This window comes from Periplaneta americana, chromosome 1 (assembly GCF_040183065.1).
Source record: "Periplaneta americana isolate PAMFEO1 chromosome 1, P.americana_PAMFEO1_priV1, whole genome shotgun sequence".
Lineage (NCBI taxonomy): Eukaryota > Metazoa > Arthropoda > Insecta > Blattodea > Blattidae > Periplaneta > Periplaneta americana.
Genome location: NC_091117.1, coordinates 47,197,126 through 47,222,935, shown reverse-complemented (window position 1 = coordinate 47,222,935; position 25,810 = coordinate 47,197,126). Strand labels below are relative to the sequence as shown.

The window sequence follows — 25,810 nt, the reverse complement described above, 5'->3', positions numbered from 1 at the left end:
ATTTTGCGTTAAAAGTGACTATTGGAATATCAAACTGACTCTTGTCCACAACAAAATTGAGACAAAGTATTAGTTCCAGCTTTGGAATCATAGACATTTCGCTAGCCCACGCTATGAGCGTACTAAACTATCCCCGACTATCGACTGGTTACTTGTACAGGATTCATATCATATCATATCGCTAACACTGGTTTATGAATATGAAAAACGTTAGTTCATTGATCATCCATCGGAAGCCCACACTAAGAATGTCTATGAATACAGCCCAAAGAGTCTTATGCTCCCATTTAATTCTAAATGCTTTGGTTTCATAATGTCTCTTGCCTAGTTGGTAAGAAATTTTAGGCATATAATCGATTATATATATTCAAGTGTTAAAAGAAGTGTACGAAAGATTCAACATGGATAAATTTTAGGCCTAAAAAGTTTTTTCGTGTTTTTCCACGAAGTTATGGTAATGGACAAGGGTAATTTTGAAAATAAGCTCCTCAAATGAAAAATGGAATATAAACATCTTTTTAAAAAAAAAATTACAACAAAGTAAGGAATTACTTATATTTGAAATGACGTATTACATTACATAATTTAGTTGCCCTTGGTAACGTAGTTGGTATAGCGCTGGCCTTCTATGCTTGAGGTTTTGGGTTCAATCCCAGCTGAGGTCGATAGCATTTAAGTGTGTTTAAATGCGACAGGCTCATATCAGTAGATTTACTGACATGCAAAATAACTCCTGAGGGACAAAATTCCGGCACATCAGCAACGCTGATATAACCTCTGCAGTTGCAAGCGTCGTTAAATAAACCATAATTTAAGATTATATAATTTTGACATTAGTTGACAGTATCATGTCTTATGGTTTTACAGTAACGTTTATTACTTCTTTTATGGACAGTTGCCTTTATATTTTGAGAATTTATGAAATGTAAATATAATTTCTATATGTAGTGTATATTTAGTACATACAATTTTTGTATTTCATGTAGAAGGGAAATGTTATTATCATTTTCCTTCTGGTGACTCTTTACGTATTTCAGAAAGTCATTTATTTCTTAATAAAATAAGTTTATTAGTTTCTCACTAACAGAACTGAATACTATAGTCAGTTGCAGGATAAGTGGCTCCATGCACACTGTGTTGGAGACAGCCTGTACTGGACTGAATTATATTACTAATAACAATATTAACATAAATTTTTCACTAACTGTATTTTTTTTTCAGTTGAATTTTTTCTAATTGTGCACTCATTTCTGGCAGTGCATTCATATTAATATAGGAAAATTAATTATAATGACGACCAACGCAGATGTGATGTATCTTGTTTTCTTTTCCAGTTTTACGTTCTTTTGTTTTTGTTTAATTACTTGTTCAAATTCAGTGTTATATCTCAGTAAATTTTAATTATAGGAACTTCAATAACCATTTACTTAGTAAACGATGAAAAGATATTTTTATTGCTTTCTAACATTTTGACACTGATCATTAAACATTTCAAAATTCAATATGAAATTTGTTATAATATCATACCAATAAAATATTTTTGAACAAGTAATTATGAAAGTCATTTGGTTCTTTTCATTTTATTAATTTTCTGTTTTCTTTTTTTACATTTTATACTTATAAGATATTTAACCACATTTGTAATACTAATATTAATGAACTTGCAGTTTTTTTACAGGATTAGTCCTATTTTTTATTATTAAGGATATACAAGCTTAAATATTTTAAGTTTATAATTCTTACACAAATGATTTTATTTTTTAATTGTTGAATTGCATTGCATTAGAAAATTTGTTTTCAAATTTATAATATATTTAAAATCATCCACTTTCTGAAAGTCTGATATTTTAACCATGTTAATTTCGATAAGAAATCAAAATATGAACTTGTTTAAATTTTCTGTTTTAAATTTACCAAATCAGAAATTGAAATTCTTGTAACACGGTGAATTAAATGTAACCATAACTGGTACCATCACAATATTTCTGTTATGTGGCTCAGTGATATTTCCATATGCTTTGATTTTTCTGTATAAAACTAATTTATCTTAGTCAGGAGCATGGAGTAACTGCTCTGAACTGAAAGTTGGTTTGTTTCAAAACACAAATTAAAAAGTACACTTAATTTTTATTATTTCTGTTCCTATTCTGAAAGCTTAAAATAAATTGATTATTATGACAATTTTTCGTTCGTTGCAAATTAAAGATATTTCTGTTTTCGTGTGTAAAACTGCGATTCATATAAAGTTTCATCTCTGGTTAATAAAACGGTTTAAAATTTATCTGCAATAATTTTATATGATCTACACATTGAACAATTTATTAGATTTGCATTACATTTGTGATTTAAAAAAAAAAAGTTTGCTGTAATTATTAATGTGTGAGGGATAAGATAATTAATATGTTATTTAATACAAATTTTATTTATATATTGTTATGCCACAACCGTCGCTTTCAAATATTGGACATTTCTGTTATGGTTTATAGAGTAAAAGATAATTAATATCTTCCTACATCAATTGCTAATAAATATTTATTTCAAAACATCTAAAAAAGAGTATAAATTTTGTTTTGTGATGTAAACTATGTCATTTTTTCTTGTTCTTCACTTAATATAGCCTACAGGGTGACACAGAAGTCATTTCACATCTACAAAACTGGGTATACTTTGCATATGTTCATTCTATAATGAAATATGGATTAATATTCTGGATTAATTCATCTAAAGCTAAATATATTTTTTGTTTTACAAAAGAAAGTCTTAAAAATAAGTGACAAGTATGTATAAAAGGTCATCCTATAGAAACGTCTTACAAAGTTTAGAAAACTTGATCTATCTTGTGAGTAACTTACTTTATTTCCCTGATGAAGATTTAAAAATGAAGATAGAGTATATTTTTATCCTCTGTTAGTCTCAACTGTTATAAAAAAAGAATTCACTATTCGTATATTACAGTCTTCAATGCACTGTCTAATTAATTATCTTAAAGATTTGAAAGGCCAAAAGGAAAAGTTCAGAACAGAATTATCAAAATTTTGCCTTCAACTAAACTAATGAATTGTTTATGCTTGTAAGTTGAATTAATCTGCGTACTATGTATATTATAGATTTTTGTATAATTTTTTTTACTTATTTCACGATCTGCAATGCTGATGTAAGATCTATGAAATACAATAAGTGAAGCGAAAATAAAATTTAAAAAATGAAATAAATGAACATTCAACATGAAAGAATACAGCGAACCCTATCATGGCAAAATTATCATTATTTGGTGATAACATCTTAAAACATAAAATGATGTGATTTATACTCATTTTCAAGTGACTTTTGCGCCACCCATTATATTAAGCTCTTGATAATTCTATAAAATCCTAAATGAAAGGTTTCGGATTGTTCACAAAATAATATTAAAAAGTATTATTGTATTGCAACTTTCTCCATTCATTTTACTGACAGATGTAGTTTTTCTTTTCTTATTTTTTGTAGAAAGGAAGAGCCAGTTTATATTTTCTGCTGCTGCTGCTGCTTCTTCTTCTTAATAATAATAATAATAATAATGATAATAATAATAATAATAATAATAATGATAATAATAATAAATATTTGTATCTAGGTGTCCTCTGTTGACCATTCAGAAAAATGATGTCTGTTGAAATCTTGTGTATATTTTCTGCTTTTCAGTAACTTAAAAAAGGCTTTCAGTATAAGATCAGAAAAGGTATATTCTCGTTATTTAGTTATTAATTTTATGGTTAATATCGCCATTTTACTTTGTAACTTCATTTTCAGTTTTCAACCTATGTTTCATGCATGTCACCACATAAATATATAATCGAATTAAAAAAATTATGAGTTCGGTTTATTTTCGTTTCACTTTATTTTATTTATTTATTTTCAAAAAAAATATAATGAAATTCGCCCTCTTCCCTTTTCGTTCTAGATGTCAACAATAACAACCTTGGAACTTTCACCATGGTTGTTATACTGGTGGTTGTGGTGAAATGCGTCTTCATTTGCTTTGCACTAATGGCTGTTTGCTACAGGTACTGTACCACGTGACCCACATCAGCTCTCGTGACCAACAACGGTGTCATCATTAATATAGCTCTCTTTCTTCCTGTGTTGTGCTGTACCTCTCACATCAACAACTGTCCGGCCAAGATCTTCTCAAGTTGTAATCACACTGATATAATATTTCTCATGATGCAAGACTTAAAAATATATAGACATTAAAACAGCGTTCATTTTTATTAATGCCAGATCTCATCACATTCCATTCTGTGCTTTTGAACAAAATAGATTTTTATTCATTCTTAATTTCAAATTGACATATATTTTAGCTGTCCCCCCTCCCCCTCTTAAATTTTGGAGCTCATACATAGATAAATTAAGTGAAGCATCATCTATGTAAGGTATTAGGTTGTAGGTTAGTTTTAATTCAGACACCATTATTTAGAGTGGAATTTCAAGTAATTTTCTTAATATCCAGCAATATGCTGATAACATAAGGTCTACTGTAGTCCACTGTAGCCTTCAATTATGGTTTCTTCCACAACATAGAAATACTTTGACCGGTATTCATTATAATAGATGTCCACCATTCTGGTTGATCCAACAGTTTTGCTGTCGGGAAAGTGCTGTGTCATTCAGATGTTAGTTATTGTTTAGTAACTTACTTTACTACTAACTTTAATTAGTTATTAGAAATAATCAAAATATGGTACTTACCATTACATCAGACAATCGAAGTTTTCAACTTCTGTTCTTAAACATGCTTCAATCTTATTGAATAGATTACATGAAACTGTGTGAAGTTTATTTTGTAATCAGCACCCTGTATTGTGAAGTTTTTTCTTCTGTTAAAATAAGATTGGACCTCTGTCTTGTATATCTTCTTGTCTGCAATAATATCATGTGTTCGCACTTTTTATTAAATTAAATATTTGTGATGATGAAACGTGTATCCTGGGATAATTATGACAAAATCCTCTATTTACATAACTGTCGTAAATTAGTATTATTTGTTCGAAATTATATCGAATCTTCAGCATATTACACGATGAACCATGCATAAAGGAATAATGGGTCAAACTAGCACCACACTCACTACTAAGCAGTTAGCATGACTGCAGTGGCCGACCTTGACTATGCCAGCAACACAGTTCAACTAATTTCAGCTGTTTCTAATCATCAACCTAACTGGTGGACACCCAATACTTTGAAACCCATTCTCACTGTATTTAACATAAGTCTCCATCACATCATTCACTAATAAAAAATTGACGATTGTTTGAAGATTTGTTATCTTATCTAAATGTTTCTAAAATGTTCATAGTTTTTCATGACAGTTTGACTTGATAACAATTCTAATTAAGACTACACTGAGCTATTTACCTATTTATAAATTAAAGTCAAAATATATTTAAGTGAATCAGTATTAAATAGGAAGATAATGCTGTAATGTTCCTGTATTTGATTTCCATACATATATCCCTTCTTTAGGAACTTCGTTTTTTATTTACAGTCTACTAAAATTTCAAATTTTTCCTTTTGTAAGCTGTATACGTTCTTAAAATTTTGTCATTACAAATATTGAAACATAATGAATATAAAGCAGATGTTTAGATACGTCATAAAAAGTGAAAATGAGTTAAACATAGGAGAAAAGTTACAAATAATCATTCTTTCATTTAAAATGTGATAAAAGATTTTTGGGTAATTTAGGCCTATTGTCTCAAATTAATACATCTTCTTTGTTAAAGTGTGTACTAATCCGATATATGTGTAGTTAAGAAATTCTTTATGACTTTAATAATGGTGTATGACAGACGTATATAAAGACCACGCAGTACCAATATTTTGTTTCATACAGACTTTATTTATTTCATGATAATAAATATAGCAAACGGAAAAATGAATAAGTTACACAATCATTACATTTCTTTATACATGTTTCACTGTTTCAGTGACACAGATTATTATGTTCCATAGTGACATTTTAAATATACTTTAATCTTCAAATCATACCTTTGTAACATTGCCACTTGCATCATATGTAATATTCTTGGCCTTTTTCTCTTCCTGACCAATTTCAGTATCATTCTATTTTCATTCACTCTTTCCAACACGGCTTTCTTATTTTCTCTGTCCATTTCACTCGCTCCATTCTTCTCCATATCCACATTTCATATGCTTCTAGTCGCTTTTCTTCATTTCGTCATAATGTCTATGTTCTTTGCGCAATACAATGCCACACTCCACACAAAACACTTCATTAGTCTCTTAGTTATTTTTCCAGAGGTCCGCAGAAGATGCTCCTTTGTCTATTAAAGCTTCCTTGGCCATTGCTGTTCTCTTTTTGACTTCCTGGCAGCAGCTCATGTTACTACTTATAGTACACCCTAAATACTCGAAGCTGTCCACTTGTTCTACTGTCTCATTTAGAATTCGTACATTTACTTTTTATGATGGTGGTGATGATGATGATGATGATGATGATGATGATGATGATGATGATGATGAATTTCTAAAATTGAAGTGTCTGAGCAATAATATTTCATTCATTGAAGATAATAGCACTTTCTTTCTATAAACCTTTACATAAAACATGAACATGGCAGAATAATAATAGAGTCCCAGAAGCTGAAATCTAAACACCTACTAAATCTGATTGATCATTAAAATGTAAGGTGCTATAACTATTTTCACTTTTTTTGTACAGAATTTTACGCATAAACTTTTGTTGCATTTGCTGGACGTTATTAAGTTCACTATTCAAAACAAAGAAAAGGCTCTTTAAAAAATGACTTATACACTTGCATCCTTATACAGTGAAAAATATTAGTCACTCACCATTTGTTTCAAGATGTATATATTTTGAAGTAATTATGTATGATATAAACTTCGTACATGTCCTCTGTTGCCTCTTTTCCACACTTTTTTTTTTTTTAATTTGCGTTATTCAGTTAAATTTCTTGCACCCATGAGAAATATAATCATGTTGATTCCTCTGAGAAAACTCCCAGGTAATGATTCAGAATCTGAAATTAATTAATTGTAATGAATAAGTAATCAAGACTGTAACACGAAACGCGAAATCTTTCCTTTCTGTTGTACTATTTCCATTTTACATCACTTATTGTAGTTATGAATATAACCCGCGTGTTTTTTTTAATCAAACTGATTCTTGGTACATTATTAAAAAGACATCATATATAAAGAATTTCGTTAAGAATGTTGTTATGGTGTGAATGACCTTCATCAGTGCCCTTTTTTTCCCCTATGAAGAGATGTGATATACACTTAAATGAGTATTTTATTTACTGAAATACACTATACATCTGAATAGAATTCTGTCCAACACTTGAAATGAGACTGCAATTAAAAATTGTTACGAAAAGAATAAGTAGAGACAATTGAATAAATATATTTTATCTGTGTTCTGACAAAGATAAAATGGCCTTATGTGAGTAACTGAGAACTCAGTGTAAATTTGTTTTGTTTAAAATGAAAATTTTCACCGAATAGTGCATAGCATACTAATTCTGAATTTAACTCTGTCATACAAGTTTAACATAAATAGTACTACACACATATTCGAACATGGGCGTCAGGATGCAGTAGGCCCTAAATAAATTTCACCATAATTTGTATTAATTCAGAGAATGAGGTAAATCATTTTATGTTGAAATCAAATTGTTTTTAAATTAATAAATGAAAGGTAGCAAAAGAAACTTTTTGTTCGAAGAATCTTATCTATCATCTTTTTCATGTTACAATTTTGAATTCTATTTTATTAGATATGTCTTCTAAATGTGTAATTCCTCTTTAAGGAACAAAATACTGGTGATGACATTTTCCTATTTAAAAATATTTAAAATATTTTAATATTTAAGTTAACTCTAAATGGTATTTAAGATTGATACCATTTCTGACAAACATTTATTATTTCAATTTGTTATTTTTCACTGTAACAACATAAATATGTTTCATTAAGCCTCAAGGCACACATGATACCTCCATTTCGGTTGGATGATCGTCCACCTCTGCTTCGGCATGTGAACGTGAGGCCAACAGCTGGCTGATTGGTCTGTTATTTTTCTATTTATGAAAATCATAGTTTTAGTTTAAAATTGATATGAATGCTAAAATATGTTATTAGTTTTTAATGAAGTTCTCTACAGAGAATTCTTTCTTAATACTTCACTTTGGAAGTTTACTCACACATAACAGATGTTTTCACTACCCGTAACTGTAATCCTCTTGACCTAACTGGAGAACAAAGTAGTGTGGCCGTTTCAGACAACTAATAAGCTTTGACTGTAGCAGCTGCAGTCTAATTTTTTATCACCTAAAGACGAGATAGAACCAATCTTAAAAATTTTGTGGTATCCTCTTCATGTATTCTTAATACAGAAGCAAGAGGTCGTACCGCCTTCTACCTGCTCACCAGTGTGAACTTGATAAATTCGCAACAGAAAATATAAATAATTTTATATATATCTACAATGAGTCCCAGCAAACTTTCCTGGTGTTTCTGTTGACCAACTAGCGACAAGTTCCCCCTGCTACTACAGCTGCTTACATCCGCGAACTAAAGGAACTTCACTGGATAAAAAATTTCCATATTATATTATATTAATAACATTTGGTACTCACCCTCCTCATAGTAGCTGCTGGAAGTGTTGCCCATCCTGTGTAATATAATGGACATGACATCCATTCACAGAACCTGTTTCTTTAAATCTATTCACTAAATTTATTATTGTTTTTATAATATTCTCAGGGAATTTACATCTAATATTTTCCCTTGTTCTACCACACGATTTCTTTTTTCGTAAAAAGGAATTGATACTTACTGCATTTGTTTGTATTTGTTTATGTTACACTTACTATTTATACAGAGCGAAAGGAATGTAATATTTTAAAATGAACTGTATTCCTTTCATTTGACAATGAGAATTAAAATATTTTAAATATTTTCGTGGAAACTCGTTTATAAAACTTATATTATAATAAAGAGAAGATATCAGATAATTAAAACTTATCAACATAAGATCTATAACAGTTAAGTCATTGAAGACTCTTGCTATTTTCTCTTAGATTCATGGCAATAAATTGCAATTATAACAAGGAACTGATTTCCCTTAATATATATATATATATATATATATATATATATATATATATATATATATATTTATAACTTGAAATGAACATCTGAAAAATAAGATACCACAGATTTCAGGATAATGAAATGTATATGGTATACCTACTATACTCTCCTGTTCTCAATTAATACTTCTGAAACTAAAGAACTACCTGCTATTACAATTGAAAATTATTTAATTTCTGAATTATTGTGGCATATGTACTGTTTAATTTAACTAATACCGTATATATTTTACCTTTCAAATTGTCCATAATTGTACAGTTCAAATGGATGAAATGACAATTGCTTCGCGCGTTTTTATTCTTACGGATATTTATAGTAATGATAAGAGTTATTTTGAAGAGAATAAGTGCAAACATTTTCTTTACCAAATATATATACAAATGCGATACTTCAGTAGAAAGGCATTTTTAATCGCCATTTTTACCAAAATTAAGAAAAAGTAGGACTTCCAGTTGAAATAAAATAAGTAACTGTGATATTATGTATCAGATAATGCAGTCATGGACAAGAAGCTTGGGAGTCTGGAGTTCGAATTCAGTAATCAATAGTGACTATGGAACTATAGTGTTGTTAATTTTATTCAATTCTCACTTATCTTAAGATAGGTTACAATAACTTCAGTATCCCTACATTAAAATCAAATGAATATTGTGACTAATCGCGAATATTAAAATATGCAGAGTATATTTAATAAGTTATATATACCGGTATATGAATTCTTCATAAAATTCAAATATAATTTTATAGTAAAATCTGAATATGCCTATTTTTTTAACTATGGGAGATATGCTTGGACAGTTGTTGAAGTTCTTTTTGCAGTCAGAATAAAGATTCTGACAAGAATGACTATGTAGTTTACAGTATTGTAGTGTCTGTGTGCTGGTGCAGTAGATTTGTTTAATTTAATAAATTGTTGCACATAATCTGTGTGATGACATTTCAAATAACATGGATGCACCATAACCTTAATTAAAGTAATTTCCATAAAAAAAATTTATAAAAAGAAACAAATTATTTTTAAAATCACTATTCTCGGAACATATCTATATTTTCTTTAATTCTGTCCACTCCTCTTTTTATGAGGACATTTTTGGAATAAAAGTGAGTCAGTCCTTTATTGTAGTAAATATGGTATTTTGGTGTTTAACCATCTGAAATCGTTGTTATTTTGTGATGATTATATTACCCCATCCCCTTATTTGGAATATTTGGGTTTGTTGGATGTTGTTATGTCTTTAGGTTAGATATAGTGAAAGAAATATTAACCACATTTCTCTTTGGAGGTTGCTTCGTGTTGTTCGATGTCTACTTGCAGTGATTCCGTGTTCATCTGTTCATCCATACGTGCGTTGGCTCGTTCGTGGCACATGCTTCGCTGATTTTAATATTCGTGGCTTCATGTTCAGTGCATATTTCATAATTCATATTATATATGAAATGCCTAGAAAGTGCAAACTGGCCAAGTATATCTCAATTACTATCGGAATTACGTCTTTTGCAGATAATTTCAAACTTTCGCTTGAAAAAACTACATCGTTTATTATATTTTATCCCATGTTTATATTGAAATAAAATGTTGAACATATCGACTTATTATGTTACTTCTCAGTTCATTTTTTTTTTCTTCATTATTTGTGATATTTTATAGCTAAACAAATCAAGACAGCACACAACATTTACTTTTATCTTTCTTGTAATTTGATGTTTGCACAATAACATTTGTAACAAAATAACACAAAATATCAATACATTGTCGGAGATGTACGTAATATCTGAGTTTTAGTGTGTTGTAGTTTTATAGCATGTATACATGGCCAGTTTTAACATAGCTGATTTCAATATTTAATCTTGTTTGTACTGATGCTACAATTGCTACGTGAATTCCTGTGTGTGTTGTACTTTTGTATGATGTATTGTTGTGTAGTTTATTTATTTCAACAACTGTTTTTTTCTTTTAGTAGGTGGTTGCAGTATTGTTTTTGGTCAATATTTGGAATTGTTGATACGCAATGTTGATTGATTTTTTGATGCATCACTGTTGCTGATTTGTGCTTTTCTCTTTTTTCTCTTTTCCTTTTTTTTATTTTCCTTCTCTATCTCTCTCTCTGTCTGCATGCCATGGCTGGATCGCTGGGACTCGAATTCCAACCAAACAACATCTAACGTCTGTGCTACTAATCATCAACTTGATTGGTCCCATCACCATTCACCAATCAATCATCTAATCACCGGAAACTACGGAATATTTTTGTACACAAAAACCAAATCAAACTTGTGCCCAATGTTTTTAAACTTAATGAACGCACGCAACGTTCTAACACCCCGACTGCGCCCATCTGTCGCCTGCTGATCTCGTCTGCACCAACTGTGAGTGACTTTAAATATTCACTGAACTTTTTACAACACCATTTTGACAAATGGCTCACAAAATTACACTTTGAACTTATTTTATATATATCAATATCTTTTAAAATATTGAATTGAAACATTATGGTGGTGTATAAATTTGTGATATTCACTTGTTTATATCTCTGTGTTGGCAAAACTATCGCTGCATTTTTTTTTTTAAACTCCTATTTCAATTTAATATTTTATAAACCACCATAATGAACACTATTTTAAACATCTTTTATTACACAAATGTTGCCTTGCTAAATCTGGATTTATATCCAATTTGATGTTACATTACATTTTTCTTTACACTAAAAATATATTGACTTATTACAATGATACAACATGTATTATATTTGCTTTTAATTGGTTTATTGACTTTTTTTTTTAATTCTTGCTCCTTATTAATAAAAATTGTTATTGTATTTTATTACGTGCTTGGCAACTTTTGAACATGTTTTTTTGAAAACACGTGGAATTGTCACAAATTGGTGTTGTGCAGAGAACTACCATAGTACGAACACAGTGTTCCTTGTTGTAATGCTGATGTCGGTGGTAGGGGGGGTTTTCATAGTTTTTGCTCTGATGGCTCTCTGCTACAGGTCAGTCGTAGTACACAAAAACTTCTCCCTCTGCCTCAGGTTAGTGAGCAGAAAACAAATCAGCAGCAGGTAGTTTCACACGTTCAGTTATTTTTTTATAAATTTTTTTGTAAGTAAGCTCACAATTAGGTTCGGTGTTCTTAAACATTGAGATTTGAAGAGTTACTGATAGGGATTGCATGACTAAAATATCTGTCTCTAATAAAACTACTCTTACTTAGGTAATTAAAGTAAATATAAATATAATATATAGCATTAAAATCAAAACTCTTTTAAAATGCATGTATATTCTATTAATGTTACTGCGTAAATAAGTAACTTAACAGCAATAAGACTAACTGCTGATCATTACATATTTCTTCAAGGTCAGCTATTCCAATTGAGTACTTTGCCAATTTCAACAATAAAATTTCGTTACAAATTTCCAATCGTATTTCTTTTTTCTAAGCCAAACTTAATATTTTTGTACTATTTCAGTCAATTTATTGTCGTTAATATTTATTGTTGTTCCTTAATTGATTTTTTTAAATTCATTTAATAGTGATAGTTCTGTTTTTAATTATAATAAACATATTATGTGGCAATAAGACTAACTGCTGATCATTACATATTTCTTCAAGGTCAGCTATTCTAATTGAGTATTTTGCCAATTTCAACAATGAAATTTCGTTACAAATTTCCAATCGTATTTCTTTTTTCTAAGCCAAACTTAATATTTTTGTACTATTTCAGTCAATTTATTATCGTTAATATTTATTGTTGTTCCTTAATTTATTTTTTTAAATTAATTTAATAGTGATAGTTCTGTTTTTAATTATAATAAACATATTATGTGGCTATTTATTTATGATAGTTGATTCAATTGTTACTAAAGCCAAAGTTTCTGAATGTTTATGAATTTATTATTATTATTATCATCATCATCATCATCAACATCATCATCATTATCGTCATCTTTATCTTCATCATCATTTGCAGAATTCAAAATGTAATTACAAATTTACAAATAAGCCTGTCATGGCAAATTGTTGTGCAGTTAGTAATAAGGATAATTTTTAAATAATGTTCTATTATTACTTCATCTCAATAAAATTGTTAGATGACAGATTTACTCTAGGAAAAATATTTTAGGTGGTGCCAACTCCGATTTAAAATAAATTTGCATCTTCAGCTGTCTTTGAATTATAATATTAGCATCATTACTAATGAGGTATTTAGAAGTCATTTCATCATGGATTTCTTTTGTTTACTTATTTCAAGGAAACATGTAATCTAAACTAAAAAAAAAAGAAAAAAAAATGATTTCAGATTTTTGTGTGGGCTCAGACCTCTGACTAAAATCACAACTGGGCTGTATATAGGTCTTTTTCCTCTTATTGGAGAGTTTTTGAACATTTTTTTAATTTTTCATTATTCTGAAGTATTAGTAACGTGACTCAGTCTAAGTCATCTTGCTTTAATTTTTTTAACTTGTTACTGTACTCATTAAATGATCATTTTCTTTGTTCTTTTAGCTTTCTCCATCCTGATATGACTGGATTTTTACTATTCCAAACACTTTTCTCAGCGTTTTTCGTGTGAATTTGTTTATTTCAGTTTCATGAATTGTTTAAAATTATTTCTTCCGAAGAGAAGTTAAACTATGATATGGTATATAATAGAATTCTAACTTCTAATCTTAAAGAAGAGGATAACAGAAAAATTGTTGGTAATTGCTCAGATTTTTAGAACTGCGTTAAACTGAAACATGTCACAAAGTTAACGTATCATTCAGTTAATGCAATATCACAAAAGAACTAGATATAAAATGCCTAATTTGAGCAATGAAATCGTAAGTCTCTGTATCTTTTGTGTTTTATGGATTATTATAGTATTTTAATACTACATATTGATTGTACTTCTGTCCACATTTCAACTTGTTGATGAGTTTGTTAGAAATTTTAATCATAGGCTTTATAATGTCGTTTCCTGTTGTTCAAAGATTTTTCCTGCATATCTTTAGATCCAGGATTCATAAATAGAAAGCTAATAAAGAAATACGAGTTTTAAAGGCCATAAATATCAACCTTCATTAAAAAAAAGGTACTGCTGTGAAGCCTATGGAGTACATCTGAAACGTTCAAATTAATAAAAAAAGAGGGCTCCAGACTAAATTATCCTGCTATTTCTCTCTCACCTCAGAATTCAACACTGTTAGTTCATCACTCGTTTATTATCATAAATAAATTCTCCACAATGTCAGAATAGCAGGATTCAGAAATCTCTTCGTTGACCATATCTAAACCTCTTAACTAACAAGGAACTGTATCTTATTGTTTTCCCTTCTCTATGAAAAAATAAAGCAAACAATCAGAACATAATTTAAATTTGTAGCATTTTGTATTTCTTCCACTCATAAACTTTATTAAGTCTTAAATTTTTTGTAAATATGTAAATATTCGTTTCCGTTAAATTACATTATGTAACATACCAATATCGTATTAAATCACTCATCCAAGATGATAAAACTTATTGCATGAAAAATAATTTATTTTGTTTACATTAATAAAGGACGAATAACTCAATACATAAAATCGTTTATTTAGATAAATTTAATTTAAAAGCTGAAAAAACCTTTAACTGTATATTCTTAAACTCTGATGTTATGTTATTAACAATTTACAATAGGTACGTAGGTACATTAATACATATGCCTACTTAAATACTGTTATAAAATAATATACTATTTAATATAATTGAAAAACAAGTAGGCTACACTATGAAATTTAATTAAATATAATATATATCTGTCATTTTGTGAAATTGTAGTATGGATAGATATCAGCAATTTTTAAAACTCATTTAGATAATTAAAAGTGGGAAAAAATATTTAAAACTTAGGATTAGGATCGGCAATAAAAAATGAATAGGTATAATAGAAATATATTGAATACCGGTACCGGTACATTTAACGTCTCATGTAATGTTATAAATACAAAAAAAAAATTGGAGTCTAAATTTCTTAGTAAATGACTCATTAACATTACATTTTCATTAAAAAAATTATATTATCTTGTATGTTTTGTCGCATTTTAGGTTATATTAAAATTATAAATTTAAGTAATAAAAATTATTTATTTCAATGTGATGGTTTCAATGAGAGTGAAAACAACTTAATAGCATTATATTTGGTTGCTGGAAAGTTAATGGTTAACCACTTCCTGCCAAAATTACCTAATGAAAAGAAACAGTATATAAATAACCAATAAAACACTTTTTAACACTGACATATATAGATGTAGGCGTGTGTAAGGTATACGACAAGGACATTTAAGAACAAAATAATAACAGTTCATTGTATACCTAAATTTAGTAAATTATTTATATAAGCTTCTTTTCCTCTATAACATCTTTTCAAATTTTGCTGAAAATAATATTAAAATATTAATTATTAGCTTCTACCTAACAATTCATTTTCATAGTTCTGACTTTTAAATACCGGTATGGTTATTTACATGACTGACCGATAGTAAGCTAAGAGAAGCGTCTGTATAATATAGAAGTAATAGAGAAAGTGTGTGTATATATGGGTCACTGACACTGTAGCCTACCTGTAAATAATTTACAACATAAAAAACTCAGATCTCATTTTATGTTGTTTTATTATTGATTGATATGATAATCAGTAATATTATTTCTTAACAAAAATGAGATCTACAAATCAATATATGTTTAAAAACACCGACATCAATGTTTTTTCTGTGTAGTGATGATGGGCTAGAAACTTTTTTTAATTCTATTGTGTTTTTTTATCATATATAGAAATACCTGCATTCCCCCTTGGCCAGACTAACCTAGAATAATCACATGACTATGCGTGTACTGTATTTTGTTTGTGGCAACATAAAAATTCGCCTCCAGTATGTACTGAAATGTATGTCGAGTGCTACAGACAATATATGGTATGGTACAATAGTTTTTAGTTGTCTTTATTTCTTAATAACACTTTGATAATTTTTCATGCATGGAGATTTTCCCACTCACTTCAGTGATTGCCTGACAGATATCACACTGCTTCATTGATGTGTGTTTTGTAACAACAATAGTTGTATGTGGACTGGAAACTTAAGTACAGTGTATCATAGTATGGACTAAGGTTAGGATTTTTCAAATAATTGAAACCTGTTTTATATTTTTAAGTTTTTTATGTACTGCTAAAGTAATTGTCCTTTTTTTTTTTTTCGAATTGGGGACTATGTACTGAGATGCCAGCTATTATATAGAAAAAGTACCAAGCATGTCTGTAACTATTGGCCTTAAATTACTCTCGATTTTTTTAACAGAATTTTACTGCATATGTTAAAAGTGAAAATATAATTAATTACAAAGAATACATTTAAGAACTTTTTTCCATAGTTGACTTTGCAACATTATTTTAAAATACTTATTGTACATTTGACATGATCAATATGTTACAGGGTATGGTTGTGATAGGAATATTGTAAAGTGTTAATGAGTTTGAAAAAGAAAAAAGAAAAGGTAAGTTTAAAAAAAACATTGTATTGAATTCCTGTGCTCATTGAACATGTTTTTGTGAATGTTACATTTGATAGGAAATTATTATTGTTATAGTGTATGTGTAATATCAAAAATGTGTTCTTTGCCAAAATTGAATTTTATACTTAAACAATTTTAAAATGTAAATGTTAATGTTGTATATTTCTAAAACATTTTGAGATACAAAATTACGTAAATGAGACTGGATATCTGATATGAAATTAAAGAAGAGTAGGAAAACTTGAGGTTAACGGGTTTACATTGTTTTTATATTGTAATTAAATACGGGAAGGATTTACCTCCATATTTAAATTCATTTGTTCATATTAGGTATTCAAAATGTCCCTAATTAAGTCTTAGAAGTGACTTAATCTTCTGAAGGTGAAAGTTAAATATAAAGGTATTTCATATGCGTAAAAGTTTTAGGGGTTTAGAGGTCGAAATAATAAGACTGAATTGTGTTGCGATATTTTTCTTGAAGTTATTTATTTCAGAGCTATAGCGGAAAGAAATAGCAACAAACAATACAAACTAGAAATTTATACAAGAATGGATAATACATTGTTCGTAATAAAGGTCTAAATTGACATCCCTGATCACGTAGACATCATCACCCCAATAACTTTGTAATGTTACTGAGCTTTTTTCAACTCATTTGAAATATTTTTATAGTCATGTTAAACTTTTCGTTGTAGTTCTGCTCTGTCCAGAAAGTTCATGCAATACACTAGGTATTTCAGGCAATCCCATAGACAAATGTCTAGAAGGTTAAAGTTCACTGATCTGTATGACCAACCCACTGGTCACTACGACCTACCCATTTCATTGGACAGTCAGTATTGAAATAATTTTCTTACTTGATGTCTGAAATATATGCATAAACTATACAGTAGCTCTTGTACCAACTGGGAAAATTTCTGTGACTGGTATTTATTATTTACCTTTGCATTGTAATTCAGAAATAAGAAATTCTTAGCAAACGTATATCAAAACATTTTAGTCTTATTATGATCTCTACATCGCACCCCAAAAATTTTACAGTCTATATATATTAAACAAACAAATACTTCAAATTAATTTTTGAGTTTCCATTTTGAATCTTGCGTACACTACTTTTAACACTTGAATATAAGTAATTGATTAATTAGTGGACTCACTCGTGTTAATTATGTAAGTTTGTGCGGCTTACAGCTGTTTTGGTGCTTCATCACACCATCCTCAGAGCCTACTAGATCTCGACGTCATCTCGAACTTCTCTGCCTGTTATGTGGGTGCGTTTGATTGTTGAAAGGTGTTGAAAAGTGGAGTCAATTTCAGTACACACACACACACTATTTGACTCCACTTTTCAACACCTTTCAACAATCAAACGCACTCACATAACAGGCAGAGAAGTTCGAGATGACGCCGAGATCTAGTAGGCTCTGAAGATGGTGTGATGATGCACTGAAACAGCTGTAAGCCGCACAAACTTACATAATTAACACGAGTAAGTCCGTTAGTTAATCAATGACATATTTTGAGTTTCATTAGTATATGGCAATTTATTTATAAATTTCTCTGCTAAAGAAATGTCTCACATAAAATATTTTCAGTTTAATAATCTGATGTCTGTATGCAACATTTTTATAAAGGCTCTCAAACTTTCCTACCTTCATGTAAGAGTTACAGTATTTACGAATAATAAAATAAAATTCCTATCTATCAACATGGTAGAAATCGCCAAGTTATAAGACCCTGTTGGTTTAACAGCCACTCATACAAGTAACACTGTGAAGTTAGGCACTTCAGTATCCCCATTCAACATTTTTACTTAAGGCACATGATTCCAATTGTACTTAAGTTTCTCTACACGAGTGATAACTGTTAATTTAATTGAATACAAAATACAATGCCCTTGAAGGACAGGGTCATCGTGCAGGAATGGGTGTAAGTTCCCCTTTGCTGCAGATTAATTTGTGTGTTTATCACTAATGCAATTGTGGTACCCTGTTGACTAGATGTGGCTATGTTTTGGCGTGTGTCTGTTGGGCTGTGTCTGCAAGGAATGGGTGTGCTTCCCCCTTTTTCTCTCCTTTTTAAACATCTACATTCATCGGATCACATCACAACTTCCATCTCAACAATATTAATAGAAAATGCTTATAATACACCACATTCTGCACAGAATTGCACTGACTAACCTTAAGTCACTTATTGCTAGTGTGTAACTAAAACTGAAGAGTGCTTGTTTTGCTGATATAAAATAAGTTTGTTTTGCTGATATAAAATAAAAGCATTTAATTAAACATAATTGAAATTGGCATAATTCAGAAGAAATGATACTATTACTGTTTCTTCTGATCTTTCTTTGACTCTGTTTTTTAATATCTTTAAATTTAACAAAAGAATATGATAGATTCATATAAAAAAGAGTCATATGTCAAGTTAAATTTTTCTTCCATGGACTGTAAATCACATCTAAATTTACTTGATATTCTTTCTTTGTCTGTCTCTGTTTCTTGTTCTTAATTGTTCACTTTGTATTTTGTGTAATATTTGGAGCATGCAAAATTCCTCCTGCTATTGTGAGTAAAACTTTTTTTAAACACAATGATAATAATAACAATAATATATATTATATATATTGTAGTAGTTCTTACTTACATACTTTACATACTTACTATTCTGTAGATTTGGAATTGATAATAATAAAGAATTAGTTTATGCTCAAATTCCTAGTGTACTATAAAAGAAGAAAGTAACTAAGCAGTATTTATTGATGCTGTGCTTGTCCAACGAATTTTAGTCTGAGTCTTATTTAAGAATGAGCTGAAGCTTGAAGTAGTTTTTCTTTTACATTTTTTAGAAAAGATATTTGATAGGACGTTGGATTATTGAAGAAGTACAAAAATTCATTTATTAGAAATTATCTTGCTGAAATTTCACCTAACATAAATTTACAGAAAGATTACACAAAAATCCTACAATACTTTTGTTCATTTATGCTGGATAGGGTCCCTCCCCCCTCTCCCCAGAGAAATTCTTGTCATTATGATCATACCTTTCTGCATATTTCTTTTCTTCCACTTAATTATTTACTAATGTCATAACTTTCTAATAAATTACAACACTAATGGCCAGTTTGTCCACGTAATGTTGAATTTTGCTTAACAAATGTTAAATTAACAGTCTGTTTATTTTTTACGCTTTGTTAATGTATTTTCAATTTGTTCAACATAATTTTGTTTAAAATAACCAACACTTAATGATAACGTCTGTTAGCACTATTTTAACTACTCAACAGCAGTTGGTAATGATTTTACACATGTAAGACAATTTTTGATTGGCTAAAATTAATCTTTAAATTCTATATTATAGAGTGAGTCATGAAACTTGCATAAAATGACAACCTGTTATAGTAGACCACGCTCCATAAACAAACAGTTGACAAATGAAAGTTGTAGGTGACATGCTGAATAATAATTACAAAGTAAGGTTATATTTCCTCATTGCTATTATGGATACGAAATACGAAAGAAATAAAATAACACTGATGCATTTAAACAGTCCAAAGTATTTTTTAAATGTTATATTAGCAGTCATATGCCAAACATCCCCTACAGAGAGACACAAAATATTAATTTCGCAACTTCTGTTCGAACAGCTGTGGAGACATCGGCCATATTTAACTAATTGTTAAATGAGTTAACTGCCCGAAATCCTACATTTAAAATTAACAAACTGTTAACAATCTGTTAAACCAAACTGGTGTTGAAAACATACAATTTTATTAATTAACAAACTGTTTAGAGTTTAACAGTCGTTACATTTTCTAAAAATACTTGGAAAAACCGGCCATAACACTGTAACAATGTTCTTTATTAAATTACAGACTCAATTGCTGTTTTTCTATGGTCTCTAAACTTTTTAAATAAAACATACTATAGTAAAAGCCTATTTTAATTCAGTGTTCTGTAGGAGGTATATATTTAATTCAAATTCAAATTAAATAAAATGTTACTTCTAATAGTAGTTGCCAAAAATAAAATTTCTTCACTCCTAAAACATTTTACAAACAAAAATTAAAAATTTAAATTTTATATGAAGAATGAATAAAAAATAGGGAACAAACTTCGAGTGCTAGTTCCTCACATCAAAACAAGAAAAAAAAAAGTCATACAAACATATGTCTGGAAATGCCTGGTTTATGAGTTATTCCAGTACAAAGACACATAGCCATATGAATTACATTTACAATTATGCTTAAACATTGTACTTGTACAAGTTGTTTCCAGCTTATAATTTATTGCAAAAGTTCAAGATGTCCTCCACTTGCTTCTATGCACACATGGACATGTCAGATCATTGACTGTCACACCCTTCCAAAAAGCCCAGAACAGTTTTGAACTGTTTCACAGGTGTCTACAATACGTTGATCTCTGCATTCTGAATGTCCGTTGCATAAAACTAGGGCTTGTATGTGTCTCTAAAAATAAAAGTCCAAAAGGCGAGTGAATGTGCAGGCTATGAAGTTGGTCCCTCCCCTACCTGTCCACCCGCTAAATAGATATCCTGCATGGTTGGGCTATCAAATGTAACTAAATTGCAATACAAGTCAGACATACAAAGCAGACTAACCACGACTGTAAACAAGTTTGTGCTCGACCATGCCGAAATGTAGTAATTATACACCTGGTAGTAGCCCTTTAATGTACCTCATTAAAGTACACCTATTCATTATAGTTCAGTTGTTCAGCCAATGAAAAATCACCATTGTACCATTATAAAAGCGCAAGTATCGATTATTCTCGGATATGCAATCGAAAGACAACTAGCGAAAAGTCACAGAGGCTGGAAATCCAATACTGTCGCAGAAGGTTATGTTCTGTTACTATAATAATTAGCGTTAATTGTAAATAATATTCAAATAAATTCAACTTGTCATTTCGTTTTTCAATTCTAAATCAATTTCCAGGTTATATCAAGACTAATGTTCATGTTATTCTCTAGATTATATCAAGGTCAATGACATTCGTTCCTCGGAAAAAATCAATACTTTCGCGTCTGCGCACATCTCACAATTTAGAAGGTCAGTTCTGCTCCTCACTTACATAACCATAACATGAATACTTATGAATAATTTCAAGTTAGAAATATGGTCGAGCATAAAAAGTCGTATGAAACTTGCCTATAATGGTAATTAAGATGCTCGTATGAAAATTATGAAACTCGCTTGCACTCGTTTCATAAACAAACATACTCGCGTCTTAATTACTACCATTATAGGCTCGTTGCATAATGTACTATTCCTTGGCAACGCATGATCATCTGGGTTACAGTGTATGTCAGTAGGTAGATTTGTACTGATGACATCAATCTATTGTCTGCAAAAGTTAATCATTTGTACCATACAAACTTAAGTTGTTATCGATCTGAGTAGTGCACGAGGTTGCAGTTTCGATCCCAGGTGAGGTCGGTGGCATTTAAATGTGCTTAAATGTGACAGGCTCATGTCAGTAGATTTACTGGCATGTAAAAGAACTCCATGGGACAAAATTTTGGCACACCGGCGATGCTGATATAATCTCGGCAGTTGTTAGCGTCGTTAAATAAACCATAATTTTTAAGCCTAAGTTGTTTGATTATACGTCGAAACATGTTGAATGTCATCATTGAATAACTCATAAATCTGGAATTTTCGGATATATCTTTATATGACTTTTATTTTTCTTGTTTTGGTGTAAAAAAAACTCGCACTCAAAGTGTGTACCCTTATTTTTTATTCACTCTGTATAAACAATTTTAATACTAATCTAATAATAATACAACAAGTTATGAAGTTTTCTTTTCAAAATCATGGTCACTACAAACATTTATTCATTTTATGGGAAATACAGTGCTGTCTTTATTACTAGGAATGTACCTAAATATAATCTGAATTTCCTCAGTAATTTACAAATTTATATGAGATACCTTAAATTACATATTTTATTTAATTGAAAATGATGGTCTGAGTCCTTGTTTTAGAATTTTTTACACGGTTGATACTGATAATTCTTATTAAACCAAATTTTTTTCTGTAGTCTTGTTGTAGCATTTTTGTAATTATTTTAACATCACAATACAACGTATTTATATTTTAATAGTAGTATGTCCATGTTCTGCATGTTAGTATCTGCTATGGTCATTGATTTAATACCAGTAATAAATTATTTCTGATATCACTGGATAGTTACCGGTACTTAGAGTGAAGTGGAATTAATTCCTTACCATACCTTATATCTTCTCTGAAAATTAATAATTTTGGTATCATTATAATTTCTAAAGAACCAAAATAATTGCATTTTTTAAATTCGTTAACTAATAAATGTAGTAATTTACATTCATATTTTGTTTTAGGTTAAGTTTCGTTTTTTTAAATCAAAATAATAATAATAATAATAATAATAATAATAATAATAATAATAACAACAATCTAAGTAAAGGTTATCCCCATTACACCATGAAAATTTGACAGTACCAATACCAAAATGTGAATGGTCATCATATAGGTACTAATTCACATCTATTTTGTAGGGAACTAGGTGGGTCCCTGATCATTCCTGGAAATTATACTTCCTTCTGGGATCAATCCATGCCCAATTATTCTACCTATCAAACAACACTGGTCGCATTGTATATGCATTAAAATGTATGATTGAAAATACGCATTCTAATTTAATTTTGATGTTATATCGTAAATTAATACCAAATGATATTTTCAATCACAAGATATTATCCAGTCTGCCACCTTGGCTCTTTGGATAGCATATGTGCTTTTCATCCAAGCAGTCATTGGTTCAATTCCCGACACTGGCAATGGAAGAAATTTATCTTCCGTTCACAGGATTGGGCTTTGTCACTTCTCATATGCTGTGCTGTATTGTCTTAGGGGTGGTTCTGTGCCGAACTGACCACACTACAGGAAGGCATTCATTATGAGCTTGTCTTCAATGTAGGTGCAAAGATATACCATCACCTACACTGCATTAGATTGTAATCGGTATTAAAAGGAGGAGGTAAAAGAGATTAAGAAAGAGGAAAAGAAAGAAAAGATTTGATCCAATGCTGACACACCATTAGCCAAATGACTAAAGTGGACTTTCCATGTTGAACTTAGATGCAGAAGTCCAAATAGAATCTGTGATAAATAAAGTTACTGTTTGGTGTATGTATGCAAGGGATACCGGTACTCTCGTTTCTCCATTATCATCATAATCATCATCATCTTAAGGCCTAGTTATCTGTGACCTAAGAAAAACCCATATCCATTGTCAACCATTCACATTAGTCTTCAATCACCTCATTTGCAGTATGTTGTAGATAGATGTCTGGGGAAACTAAATTTTGAGAAAAGTTTATAGATATTGCTTGTAGTCTTCTGAATTATTTAAACATTATCTGATATGAAAGATGCATAAAATATTTAATCAAAATATTATTTAAGTACAACCTAAAACTAAAAATTATAAGAATATGTATCATCTTTACTGTAAAAACTGGAAGCATATATGAGGAAAAATGGAACTACAGGGATCCACTGGCTAGAGTGCTGGACTCATAATCTTGTGGACCAGGGTTCGATCCCCGTGTAGCCCCAATTTGGTACCTACTAGTGTTAGGCAAGCTCATGGTCCAGATAATACAGGGGTTTTCTCTGAGAGCTCCGGTTCCCCTGTGGCGTTCCAACAAATCTGCATCATTTCTCGTCTCATCGTGGGTATAGCGCAGACCAGTCTCCTATGGCGCACCCTGAGCAACGACTCTGTCGGTAAATTGGTGTACACAACTGGCCTCATGTGGGTGAATAACAAACAGTAAAATACTCTCCAATAAAAAAAGGAAAATCAGGAAAAGTAATGTCATAGAAATCTGAGCTCTAATTACTGCCACCACCACCACCACCACCATCATCATCATCAATCATTATTCTGTGGCAATGCAGATCCACTCCCATGTGGTGTATTGCAGACAACATCTAAGATGACAGTGACCTACATATTATTTCTGAAGAGGGCACACAGGTCAGGGTAATTGATAAAATATCTGCTATTGTATAGTAAAAATAACTGCTGTTATCGTCGATATTACCCACTGATCTCATCATAACGTCAACAAAACAGAAATAGAAAGGTACATTCATCCCTATAATCATAACAGCAATCAGGTTTTTATTTATTTTTAAAAATTAAAGAACTACTTACAAATGATTTTTAGAAAACCCGGTTCATTGTCGCCCTCATATAAGCCTGCCATCGGTTCCTATCCTGAGCAAGATTAATCCAGTCCCTACCATCATATCCACCTCCCTCAAATACATTTTAATATCCTCCCATCTATGTCTCAACCTCCCCAAAGGTCTTTTCCCTCGGGTCTCCCAACTAACACTCTAAATGAATTTCTGGACTCACCCATATGTGCTACATGCCCTGCCCATCTCAAACGTCTGGACTTAATGTTCCTAATTATGTTACGTAAAGAATACAATGTATGCAGTTCTGCATTTTGTAACTTTCTCCATTCTCCTGTAACTTCATTCCTCTTAGCCCCAAATATTTTCCTAAGCATCTTATTCTCGAACACCCTTAACCTCTGTTCACCTGTCAGAGTGAGAGTCCAAGTTTCACAACTATACAGAACAGCTGGTAATATAGCTGTTTTATAAATTCTAACTTTCAGTTTTTTGAGAGCAGACTGGATGACAAAAGCTTCTGAACCGAATAATAGCAGGCATTTTCCATATTTATTCTGTGTTTAATTTCCCCCCGCGTGTAACTTATTTTTGTTATTGTTGCTCCAAGATATTTGAATTTTTCCACCTCTTCAAAGGATAAATTTCAAATTTTATATTTCCATTTCTCACTATGTTATGGTCACGAGACATAATGGGGAGTTACTTCCAAACCTATCTCTTTTTACTTGCTTCAAGTAAAATTCCCGTGTTCTCCCTAATCATTTGTGGATTTTTTCCTAACATATTCACGCCATCTGCATAAACAAGCAACTGATGTAACCTGTTCAATTCCAAATCCACTCTGTTATCCTGAATTTTCCTAATAACCTATTCTAGAGCAAAGACTTAAAA

At 30.3% G+C, this 25,810-nt stretch overlaps 1 protein-coding gene across 1 annotated transcript in view; it reads left to right on the top strand.

Moving 5' to 3' along the window:
- Positions 1-25,810, top strand: part of mmd (disintegrin and metalloproteinase domain-containing protein mind-meld) — a 1,174,763-nt gene that overhangs the window by 1,056,776 nt on the left and 92,177 nt on the right. The window contains exon 19 of the mRNA XM_069819516.1: positions 12,069-12,168. Coding sequence (XP_069675617.1) covers positions 12,069-12,168 — 100 coding nt within the window. The remainder of the gene's footprint in view (positions 1-12,068; positions 12,169-25,810) is intronic.